The following is a 12,173-nucleotide window of genomic DNA, read 5'->3' on the forward strand; positions in this document are numbered from 1 at the left end:
AGCCGAGGGCTAGGGTTCAGCACAAATGGAATAAAGAACCGCTGTTCTGATGCCGTGGCCATGGTCCCCATCGGAAGCAGAGAATCAAGACCGAGGACCATTAAGGAGCTCCCTGCCCGCCCACAGCCGTGTGTCAGAAAGGGAAGTGGAGTGCCGCGGAGTGCCACGGTGTGCCCGGCAACATGGCCACAGATGCCGCACCCGGAACCCAATGGCTGGGGTGCTGGGCCCCTGGGTGGCTCTTGGTCACTGCTCTGGGAAAAGCAGTGGCCCGTGCACAGGGGTCGGGGGGCCTCACTGGCTGTTGGTGACGACAACTATCTTCTTCGAAAGGAGGTTCCTTCTGCAGACAGAAAACGCCCCCGTCTTAAAATTCCCCACATAACCTAGCACAGGGAAGACAGCCACCTCTGCGAGGATACGGCTCCGCGGGTCCAGGGCTGGGCCGCTGTACACAGACGGCCACGCTCGGGGAGGACCCAGGGGGCTGATCCGCCAAGCTGTGCTCAGATGTGGAGCGACCTGGTCTTGCCACCTCATTTATTATTTCCTAATGAGCAGGGGACCCTGCACCTCCCCACTCGATGACAATGTGCTCCCTGCAGGGGCCTTCTGCTCTCAAACACTCTTTTTCGTGTTGTGTTTCAGTTATCTTGGCTCACCACTTGTGGCTGAGCAAAGCAGACCTGGCCGGCTTCCCCAGCGTGCTACTGAGGCACAGTCGGAGCCGCCTTCCCGGTGGGTCTCTTCCACCTGACCTCCTGGGTGCCCGGGCTGTGCCTAGTTGCCTAGGAACAGCTCTGTCCCCGACACCCAAGTCAGGGCTGGGCCCGGTGAGTGAGGAGAGAGGGAGTGTCTCAATCTCGCTCTTGCATCTTGTATCGGTGACAGGGCGCAGTGCTGGGAGCTCCGTTATTAAAGCCAATCTGCAAAGCTGTCAGGCTCCGCGATCTTCATTCCAAATCATCACTGAGCTCTGAGCCAACACTTCTTCTGTGGAGGCGTGAATTTCCCTCGGAGCCCTCTCTGCCGTCACCATCACTGGGGACACCTCTCTGGGCCTAGCCGGAGGAAGGCAGCTGGGAGGAGCTACCCAAGTGGCTAGAGGAGGGGCCGTGCCTTAGGGTCTGGGAACGGAGACCCCTAGTCTCTGCTGCTGGTGGGACCACCCTGGTGTCAGGCTCTCAGAGGCCATGAAGTCCTGTGCAGCCAGCTCACCCCATCAGCCAAACCCAAACCAGGCCTCCCTGGGCACCAGCACTCTGCACCATGGGCTCAGGCTGCTGCCTGGGGACAGGGGCTTGCTGGCCCCATCACCCACCACACTCCCCAAGCCCACTCCGAGGGACAGAGTGGAGCCCTCACGGGGTCCAGCAGCGCCACCTGCAGCCAGGCGCAGGGAGCTGGCTCTGGAGGCCAAGTAGGGAGGGAGGGAGGGGTAGGAGGAGTCTGGGCTGCCTGTCAGTCCTGGCCTGCAGGAGAGGAAGCTGGGAAGGTGGTGGGGAGGTCCTGAGGGGCCAGGCAGTGGCAGCAGAGGGCAAGGAAGCAGCCCAGCTGCCCCTGGGCTGCAGAGCCATCCACCCCAGGCCAGCCACCCACCACCCGTGTGGCTGCAGAGCAGATGACCCGCAGTGGGGCAGCTGCACACCCAGTTCGCTGGGGATCACAGGTCCTGGAGTGCATGCTGCATGCGCCTGTGCACGCCTGCACACCTCCAGGGACACCAACTCGGGAGCGACGGCAGTGCCTGCTGGGAGTCAGTTTCCCTGGCAGCAGGAGGAAAAGCTGCCCAATCTCCTGTAAAACTCCCCTGAGTGACAATGCCAAGGCAGGCACAGCGGAATCAAAAGGAAAAATTCCTGGCTCGCAGTTCCTTAAAGGTCAGGGAGGCTTGCCGAGCCCCCAGTAATCCTCCTCCCGCCCCGGCCCCCACGCCAGGGCTCGCTGCACCATGGATTGCCACAAGCGGGTGGGGGCTCCGCGTTTCATGGGCCGAAGTCGCCAAGACCCCCACCTTGCGACTTGCAAGGTCATGTCCAGGTAAACGGAGCAAGAGGGGCCGGGGGAGAGGCCTGGCAGAAACAGCTGGAGAACGGGGAGGCTGCCTGGCAGAATGGGGGATTCTGGGGCCCTGCAGGGTCACAGGCAGGTCAAAGTCACAGTTCAGATAAGCTCCTCCACCCAGGCCCCTGCTCTGGGGGCCTTCACCTGGGAAGGGGGCACCCCCAGCCCAGCAAGCAGCACCAGAGGGAGTGTGGGGGACCTTCCCAAGCCTGAGAAGAGGCTTCCGCAGCTACTGCAGCACCAGTGCAGGAGGGTCTTTCTTTTGCGGTGCTCAGAGGACGGAACACCAAGCAGCTGAGTGCCAGCCGCAGCCCCGTGGTCACGTCCCACCAGCTCCGCAGGGCCCTGTCCTGGCAGCGCCCCCAGCTCACCTCCCTGCCCACCTCCTCGCTGCTGTGGAGGCTGTGGAGACCGAGGCTTCTGCTCTGGGTTGGGGATAACAGGGCATGCTGAAGCCTTGGCCAGGCCCTGCCCGGCACGCGGGTGCGGGAACACACACAGGCACCTCCCCAGGGCAGCATGAGCCAGGGCCCCGAGCAGGGCAGCGGCGCTCTGTCCTCCTCTTGAGGTGCAGCACAACATGAATGGCCCCGAAGTGCCCGAGGACAGCGACTCTCACCAAAGCTGCCCAGGACCAACGTTCTCCAACCCTGGCCCACAGCGCTCGTCTAGGTGGGCACAGAAAGGACCCTGGAGTTGGGGACCGCCCAGGCCCCTCCCCACTTCTGCCCCCAGGCGTGGCCGACCACCCAGGCAGCGGCAGGAAGGCAGTTGGGTGAGCTGCGAGCTGGGTCTATTTTAAATCTCCGTGGCAAAGGGATTGCGAACACTCAGCCACTTCGGATATTCTTAGCCCGGCTGCCTGAGAGCAGCCGTAATGCTGGCCTTTTGAAGCACATTTCTGTCTTTTATCGACACCAGGCTGTTCACGTCACTTTGACACACAAATCACACTACCAAAGTAGCAACAGACCCAGAAAGGCTTAATAAAACGCTGTAAACCTGAGTACGTCGACACTTAAAAAAAAAATGCCACTGAAATACTCCAAAATGGTTGCAATTAAGCGACTGCAGACGCAAGCGGAGTGGAGTAATTAGGGAGACAGACAGGGAGCGGCCTCAGCCCTTGCCCTGCTGGAGCCCCACCCGCCCCAAGGCAGGATGGCAGCAGCCACCGGCCACCACCCCCAACCCACCCCTGCCACCCACAAGCCAGCGCCTGGTGGCCCCCAGAGGGAGTGCAGCCTGGGGAGGCCCTGAGACCAACCCCTCCATGCCAGGCCCCTGCTAGTGTTGGGGACATGGGGGTGACACCAAGGACCCTCACCATCTGGGGGAGAGACTGACAGCCCGAGGTAGCCCACAGCTAACTGTGAGGTCACCTGGACCACACCTGCCCTGGATGACGGGCAGGGAGTGCTCTCTGAGAACACCTTGGCCCCACCCCCGTCCTAGAGAGGGAGCTGAGCCGGCCATGGGGAGGGGGTGGCGGAAGGCCCTGCGGCCCCATCCCACACCTCAGCAGCACCCTTTCCATGGGGCCACCCTCATGCCAGCCCCAAGGTCAAGGGGCCTCCCAGAACTTCTACCCTGGAGGAGCCACTGAGCTCAACACCGGCCCTGCAGCTGTCCCTGCCGAGTGCTCTCCAGGGTCCTGGGGAAGGGTGGAGGTGAGGGTGGGAGTGGACAATGCTCCAAACCTGCCGGGATACTGAGTGCCACGCACAGGAGGTGCAGCAAGAGGCCGAAGCACAGGGGCAACAGAGGGACCTGTGTCCTCGAAAAAGCCTCGCTCCAGGGCGGTGCTGGCTCCTGCCCGGTCCCCATCAGCTCTGGCCTCCAACAGCCCTTGGCCTATCCCTGGCTGCCACCTCTTGGGGAACTGCTGTCTCCTCACCCGAGACAACTGTGGCTCTCACGGCCCTCTACATGCAGAGATGGAGTGCCCTATGCTGATGTCACCTCACATCTGACCCACCACCTGGTCCCCTGTTTCCAAACACCCTCAGCCTCCCACCTCCATCTCCCTGTAGCCGCCAGCAACACTGCATGTCCCCCTCTGCGTGTTCTCTGCGTGGGGCAGAAGGTCTCTCCAAGGGCACAAGCTGGATCACAGCTGGGTGGCCCAAGGAGAACACGCTTCACCCGAAGCCACGCAAAGCCACCACGGGCCGTGAGGCACCGGGCAGGGTCTCATCCCTGGGTCCCTGGTCCGTGGCCACAGACGCAGCTTGTTCCCTGTTTTTTCTTTGCGATTTTTAAGGAAAAGGTGACGTTTTCTCCCAACGACCCCAACCAAGGTAAGGGCTGAGCAGAGCGGAGAGCTTCGTGAAGCTCAGACAGCTCTGCTCCCCTCCTGCCCTGGCCAGGCTCCAGGAGTGGAGGAGAAGGGTGAGGGAGCCTGGGATGTCTTCCCCAAGGTGACAGAGCCTGGGACGTTTCCACCACGCAGAGCCCCTCAAGGAGGGACGGGAGCGCCATCTAGCGGGCAGCTCAGGACCATACTCAGTTTTCCCAGACTCGGGCACGTGGAACAGCTGTCACCAGGCCCTGGCAAAATCTCTCCAAATTCTTCCTCAAAGCCAAACACCTCCTGACCTAGAAGTTTCCATGATCAAGGGCTGATGCAAAGGTGCAAAATGCCACCAAAACGATAAAAATGGACTGAAATCACAAAAGGGTCTAACGAACACGCTGCATATCCCAGCTCAGAGACCAGAGAGCCTGTGGCTGGCGGAGTAACAGCCTCTGAGCCGCCACGTCCTAATCTCCGGTCCGGTGAATGTGCCTTCCATGGCAGAAGGGACTCTGCAGAGGGGGCTGAGTCAAGGACCTTGAGATAGGAGGTCACCCTGGATGACCCAGGGGCCCAGTGACAGCACAGGGTCCTCCCACGAGGAGGCAGGAGGGTCAGAGGCAGAGAGACCGGAAGACGCTGCACTGCTGGCTCTGAAGGGGGAGGAAGGGCCCGAGCCCAGGGATGCGGGCGGCCACTAGACGCTGGGAAAGGCGGGAGAGGGGTTCTCCCCTGGAGCCCCCAGGAGGGACTGGCCCAGCTACACCTTGATGTCAGCCCAATAGACAGACTGATTCTGGACTTCTCCAGAACTGAGAGAATGAACACAGGCAGTTTCAAGCCACAGGGTTTGCAGTGATCGCTAGAGCAGCCACAGGGAGCTTGCACAAAGCCCTGCGAGTCTGGGCCCTGGGTCTCCCCACCCTCCCTGCCTGTCTGAGTGGCACCTGCTATGGGCAGCAGGGCAGGGGCTCCACTGCATCCATGGTAGAGGTTGGGGGGAGGTCACACAGCTGGTACAGGGCGGGGAGGCCTGGGTTCCCACCTGTCCCCACACAGGCCCAATGACGTCCCTGCCCAGTGTCCCTCAGCCTCAGCCGACCCTCCAGATGAGTGCTAACCTGCCCACGCAGAAGACAGGGAAAGAACAAGGCTCCTAAGGCGCCCATTCCACCTTCCAGACAGAACTCCAGGGCTCAAGGGTGGCTCAAAAGTTCTGGATATTCTGGCATTTGTCCAAACTGCAGCAACCAGCTCCCCCAGGAGCTGTGCGAGCCATGCCCAGCAGGGACAGGGTCCAGGCCCTGGGGGAATCCCGGAGGTGAGACGGAGACTGTGGAGAGGGCCCAGAAGTGCCTGGTTTTGTCACCCAACAAGCTGGGCCTCCCCTTTCCTGGGTGCGCCAGGCCTGCCCCATGGCCTCATGGCTGTGTCCTGCTCTACACCTCACGCCGCCTCCAGGACAGGCGCAGGGAAGGGAGACCCTGGCCTTGGGGCTAGCTGGAGGAGAGGGAGGTGGAGCCTGGGACACGTCCCACAATTCATTGCTTTTGAGCCTGCAGAAAGCCCACGAGGGGTGAGCGTGGGAAGAACACCTGGTCCCCGTGAGGGCAGCAGCCCTTTCCGCAACCCATGGAGAAGCCTACATAGACAGCCAAGGAGAACCGGGTGTTCCCGCAAAGCACCATGGCCCCAGGCCAGGAACTCTGGAGTGCCCCAAAAGAGGAGGGCCTGGAAGAGCTTGGAACTGAAGTGCCAAAGCAAGGCCACGGAGGACCACCAGGGCCCACCTGAGCATCACTCTGGCCAAGCTGGGCCTGGGGAGGCCAGGGACCCTGCCTGGTTGGGGGAGGGCAACACGGTGAGACCTGCTGTCCCCACTACCGCAGCATGTGGAGCCGTTTCCCTGACTCCAGGAGTGGGGGTGGGGGGCAGAGAAGAGCCTCAGGCATCCAGCCCGGGGCAGGCGGGGACACCTAGGGGTGGGGCAAAGAGCCCTGGGTTTAAATCCCACGCCCATCCTGACTTGAGGATGCTTTCTGGGGCTGGGTGCTGAGTGGTCTGGAAATGGGGGTCAGAGCCCTTCCCCCCGACGACGCTCACAGGCTGCTGTGCTCAAGGACGGGAGGATCACCTCTCACCGACTCCTCCTGCTTTCTCTTGGAGTCTACGCTGCCTCGGGGTAGGGGGGTCAGCAGTCAGCTCGGGACACCACACCTCACCGTCTGCCTGGAGCCCAGGCCGCGTGTGGGTGCTGTGCTTGCAGGGAATGGGCCCTGGTGCAGCCTCCTGCCCAGCCACCCATCTGAGCCGCGACGAGCAGGGTGATGACGGAACCTTCTCAGACAATGGGGAGAGGCACAGCCCCCAGCTCAGAGCCACCACCGGAAACCAGGATGAGCCCAGGCCACCTCGACACAGAATGCGGCACCTGCTGTCCTGCCAGGAGCACGGACTCTGTGGACATTGTGACACTGCCCGCGGGGCCCAGCGCATTTGAGGAGCGGACACCCCTCGTCTCTGTGGGCGGCCTGTGGGCCGGCACCTGCAAGCAGCCGCCAAGCCCTCCGGGTCTGCGGGCCCAGAGTGAGGCACAGGGAGTCGCCTACCCGGCAGCGGCCCCCGACGAGGCCCGTGGGCAGATGCTGCCGTGTGGCCACAGGGAGGAACTCTGGGTACCAACTCCAGGGATCCGGGAGCTCCAGCTCTCAGCCATGCTCATCTCCCCACCCCTACACCTGCCCCATCTCAAGCCATCAGAGCCTCCCGACCTTGGCCAGCCTCGCCCAGGAGAGGCCCTGCCACAGCGCCCAGCCACATGCCGGGGACTCACCTGGATGGTGAGCCCCGAGCCGAGTGCTCTCCTGCAGGTGGCCAGGGCTCGTGCCTCCCTTGGAAGCAGCTGGATGAGTCACAGACAGACACTCACCAGGACTTGGGCTCCCCGAAGTGCAGGTAGTTGATGCTGTACAGGTCCATGTCCTCGGTGTGCCAGGCAAAGGTCGTCTTCCACATGCCAAAGTACAGGTAGGGGGTGTTGACGCCCTCAATGATGGTGCCACACTCACGCTCCACCATGTCCAAGATGGTCCTGAGGCTGCCAATGTTCCACTGGGCCACGTCCTGGGAGAGGGGGCAGAGCAGCGTCGGCGCCTGTCCAGACCCACCCTGGCCACCCCCGAGCACCTCGCAAAGAACAGGGAGGCTCAGACTCGGCGCCTTCGAGTCACAGGGTGCAGAAGGAGCCTGGGATCCCCATCACCCCACAGCATGCCTCCCTCCGGCGTCTGAGGCCCCCCCAGGGCCCTTCACACCCCACAGATGCCTGTTCTGGAGGGTTCGCTGCCAGCACGAGGAAGGGCCGCGGCACACGCTGACCAGCTTGCCGGTCCAGGCGGGCAGACCGTGCCAGAGCCCACGTGTACCAATCGCATGCACCGATCACATGCGCCGGGGCCTTGTCTCCAAGGTTGCAGTTTGGTCGTGAATAATTAACATGCCTCCCCAACACGACTTGGAAGGAGGAACACCACCACCGAGTGGGGCTAACCCAGCGAGGGTGCCGGAGCCAGCGCTCGGCAGCAGAGGGATAGAGACAGCGATGGCTCTGGGAACCAGGCACATAGGACAGAGTCCCCGACCACCAGACTCAGCCGTTCCTAATGCCACAAGCAAACAAATCCCTCTTGTCCTGAGAGCTCATAAAATACACATTAATCAACTCCAGGCCCCGAAGAAGCCTCGACGCCTGCCGAGAGGAGCCCAGACACGCTCGAGAACCTGAGCGCTGCTTCCTGCCCTGAGTCCACCCCAAGCTCCTGGCTCTCGCACTAGGCAAGCTGAGCCCTGGCAGGAGCCCAGGACAGAGAGAAAGGGGGCAGTGTTCAGACCCCTCATTAGCAGGATGAGGAGCCCAAGGTCCCCTCGGGTACCAGCTGCCCAAAGTTGGGGCAGGGGGCACGGAAACGGGTCACCCCCCCAACCTAAAGCCCAGTCCGGTCCACCTTGCCATCCACGTGGTGTAGGCTGGAAGTGGAGGACGCAGGGTCTAGTCTGAGCTGGGTGCTATTTCCCCCTGTGACCAGGGCAAGTTGTTTCTCTGCTCTGGGTCTCAGTTTCCCCACCCGTAAGGGGACAGTGTTGTGCAAGGTCAGGCGTGGCAAAAGCATGGCACAGGAGCCCCAGGTCTTCCTCCAAACCTGTGGCAGGCACAGCGCATTGGCCTTGGCCCGTCAGAGCCTACACATGGCGGCAAAATCCTCCCAGGGGCCGCCACTGCAGACTGCAGGCTCTCACTGGACTAGGCTCTAGTTCTCGAATTTTTACTTAAAAACAGTAACACAGGATCCTCACGAAGATGAGAAGACAAGCCACAGGCTGAAAGAAAACACTTGCAGAAGACACACTGATGAAGGACTGCTGTCCAGGAACACAGAGAGCTGTTCCAAAACAGCAATCAGAAAAGGAACCACCTGATGACAAAATGGGCAAAAGACCCGAACAGGTACCTTGCCAAAGAAATACATGGATGGCAAAGGGGCACGTGGAAAGATGCTCCACGTGGCGTGTCCTCAGAAATGCAAACAACAGCAAGACACCGGGACACACCTGCTAGAACGGCCCAAACGCAGACACTGACACCAAGTGGTGGCAGGGCGTGGGGCAGCAGGAGCTCTTTGCAGCAGTCAGTGGGCATGTGAAATGTATAGCGCGTTACAAGAGAGTGGGTTGGTTTCTTACACACTGAACATTTTCTTGTACAATCCGGCCACTGCGTTGCTTGGCATTCACCCAGAGGAGTTGGAAACTTACATCCACGTCGCCCACATGTGGAAGCACAAGATGTCCCACGGGAGGTGAGTGGATAAGCCAACAGCGGTATGTCCCAACCACAGGAGGTGTTCAGTGCTAAAGAGAAATGAGCCGTCAAGCCACACCACGATGTGGAAAACCCTTAAATGCATGTCACCGAGTGAAGAAAGCCAGTCTGGAAGGCCATACACCATATGATTCCAACTGTAGGACGTTCTGGAAAAGGCAAAACTATGGAGAGGCTAAAAAGATCAGTATCTGCAGGGGTTGGGGGGCAGGAGGGACGAACTCGCAGAGCACAGGGGATGTTTATTTAGGGCAGGGGGACTGAGCTGTGTGACCCCAGAGTGGTGGATGCATGTCACTGTACAGCACCCAAACCCGGAGAATGTGCAACACCAAGAGTGACCCTAATGCAGACAAAGCGCTCTGGGTGCTGACGCTGTCCCCATAGAGGGTCAATGACTTTAACCAACACCCACTCTGTGGGGGCACTGGGAGGTGGGGAGGCCGTGTATGTGGAGAGCGGGTGTGTGGGGACTCTCTGTATCTTCTGCTCAATTTTGCTGTGGACCTAAAATTGCTCTAAAAAAACAAAGTCGTTTTTTTTTAAAATAAATAATAATGTAGGATCCCACCTAGCGCCAAGACCATTCAATGGGGAAAGAACCATCTTATTAACAAATGATGCTGAGACAATGGAATACCCACATGCAAAATAGTGAATTTGGACCCTTACCTCACACCATATACATAAATTAACCCAATGGATCACTAGAGCCAAAACTATAAAACTCTTAGAAGAAAACATAGGAGTAAATCCTCATGACTTTGGAAGTGACAATGGATTCTTACATATGACACCAAAAGCCCAAGCAATAAAACAAAAAGATAAATTGGATTTGATCAAATTAAAAACTTTTTGGCTTCAAAGGACACCAGAAAGAAAGTGAAAGGACAACTCGAAGAATGTAGAACGGAGAAATTATCTGTAAATATTACGCCACATAAGGGACTGACGTCCTGAATGTATGAAGAACTCTTACAACTCAATAATAAACAACCTGATTTAAACATGGGCAAAAGATCTAAATAGACATTTCTCCAAAGAAAATATACAAATGGCCAGTGAGCATGAGAAGACGCTCGACCATAACCTGCAGCCATTAGGAAAATTAAAATCACAACCACAACGATATCTCGCATCACCCCACTAGGATGGCTGGAATCACAAAGACAGACAATGGCAAATGTTGGTGAGGACGTGGAGAAATTGGGACTCCCCACGTTGTTGGTGGGGTAAAATGTGGAGCAGCTGCCTTAGGTAAAAAAAAAATCAGTCTAGCAGCATCGCCAGAAGTTAAACACAGAGTCACCACATGGCGCGGCAGTTCCACTCTTAGTTTTCTACCCAAGAGAAATAAAACCACACGTCCACATAAAAACTTGTAAGGGAAATGTTCACAGCAGCTTAGTCACGACAGCCAAAGAGCAGAAACATTCCCAAATGCCCACCAGCAGACGAATGGACAAACACAACGTGGTATAGTAAGCATCCCTAACTCGAAAATCCAAAATCGAAAATGCTCCAAACTCAAGAACTTTTGGGGCACGGACATGACACACACAGAATATTTTATACCTGACCTCATGTGACAGGTCGCAGTCAAAACACAGTCAAAACTTTGTTTCATGCACAAAATTATTTAAGATAGAGTATAAGGCTATGTGTGTAAGATATATATGAAACATCAGTGAATTCCGTGTTTAGACTCAGGTCCTATCCCCAAGATATCTCATTACATATATGCAAGTAATACAAAAACTGAAGAAATCTAAAATCTGAAATACTTCTGGACCCAAGCAATCAGGATAAGGGATACTCGACCTGTAAATACATATAACGGAATGTCACTCAGCCATGGAAAGGGACGAGGCTCTGACACAGGCCAAAGCGTGGATGGACCTTGAGGATGTCATGCTCAGTGAGAGACGCCAGACACAAAAGGACACACAGTGTGAGACTCCGTTTATAGGAAATGTCCAGAACAGGCAGATCCACAGAGACGGGATGTGGATTAGCAGCTGTTGGCGGGTGGGAGGGGGATGGGGAGTGACTGATAATGGGGACAGGGCTTCCTTTTGGGATGATGGAATGTTCTGGAACTGACAGTGGTGACGGTTGCACAACTCTGAATGAATGTTCTGCAAACCACTAATGTGCACTTTAAATGGGTGAATTCTGTGGTATATGACCTATCTCTCAATAGTGCTACTTTATACAAGAAACAGATAACCAACAGGCAAAAGCTCCCACCGAGCAGTTAACATCCTAAAGTATTAATACTACTGACATCCTGAAATCCTATGTGGAACATAATGGATCATTCCACAAACAGGCTCTGACTTCACACTATACACAACCATCTAACAGAATCAATTCTTTCATTTTACCAGGTTGTTGGGATTAAATAGCCTTCCAGGAAGCGACAGCTCATCAAATGGGTGGCAGAGTCGCACCCTGGGACGCTCTGGCTGGCAGGAGGTGCAGCTGAACAGGGTAGGGTGGCAGGGCACAGCCCACAGGGGCCACCGCCACACAGCCTGGACTCCAACCCCAGCTCCACTGGACACAGTGCAGCCAGGGGTAGTTTCCGCATAACAAATGGACGGGCCAGGGCTCCAACACGGAGGCTGCCCATGCTGACAGCGCCGCATCGAGGCCTGAGGCGGCGGCCTCGTCGCAGTCTCAGAGATCAGGTGGGGCTCCGAGGCCTCAAGGAAGCCAGTGGCCTCCTGTCAACATCACCTGGAAAGACTTTCCTTGCGGAGGTGGGGCAGGGGCAAGTGGACACTGTCGCTGGAGGACAGCTACACACCCCCATGTCATTCCATCAATGGGGAAACCGAGTCCAGGGAAGGGGGTGGCTCTCCCGACCCCTAGGTCGAGGACGTCTCCCTGGGGTTCTCCGGAGTGAGCTCACTTCAAGCCAGAACTGCA

General features: G+C 58.0%; 1 protein-coding gene across 3 annotated transcripts in view; it reads right to left on the minus strand.

Annotated features, from left to right (window-relative positions):
- The window catches only part of KDM4B (lysine demethylase 4B), a 131,674-nt gene that overhangs the window by 73,433 nt on the left and 46,068 nt on the right, over positions 1-12,173 (minus strand). For all 3 annotated transcript variants that reach the window (XR_006734636.1, XM_045549185.1, XM_045549176.1), the window contains exon 6: positions 7,290-7,483. Coding sequence is in view for 2 of the 3 variants with exons in the window: in XM_045549185.1 (XP_045405141.1) it covers positions 7,290-7,483 (194 nt within the window). In the remaining variant the exon portion in view is untranslated. The remainder of the gene's footprint in view (positions 1-7,289; positions 7,484-12,173) is intronic.

The sequence above is a fragment of the Lemur catta genome, chromosome 1 (assembly GCF_020740605.2).
Source record: "Lemur catta isolate mLemCat1 chromosome 1, mLemCat1.pri, whole genome shotgun sequence".
NCBI classification, from domain to species: domain Eukaryota; kingdom Metazoa; phylum Chordata; class Mammalia; order Primates; family Lemuridae; genus Lemur; species Lemur catta.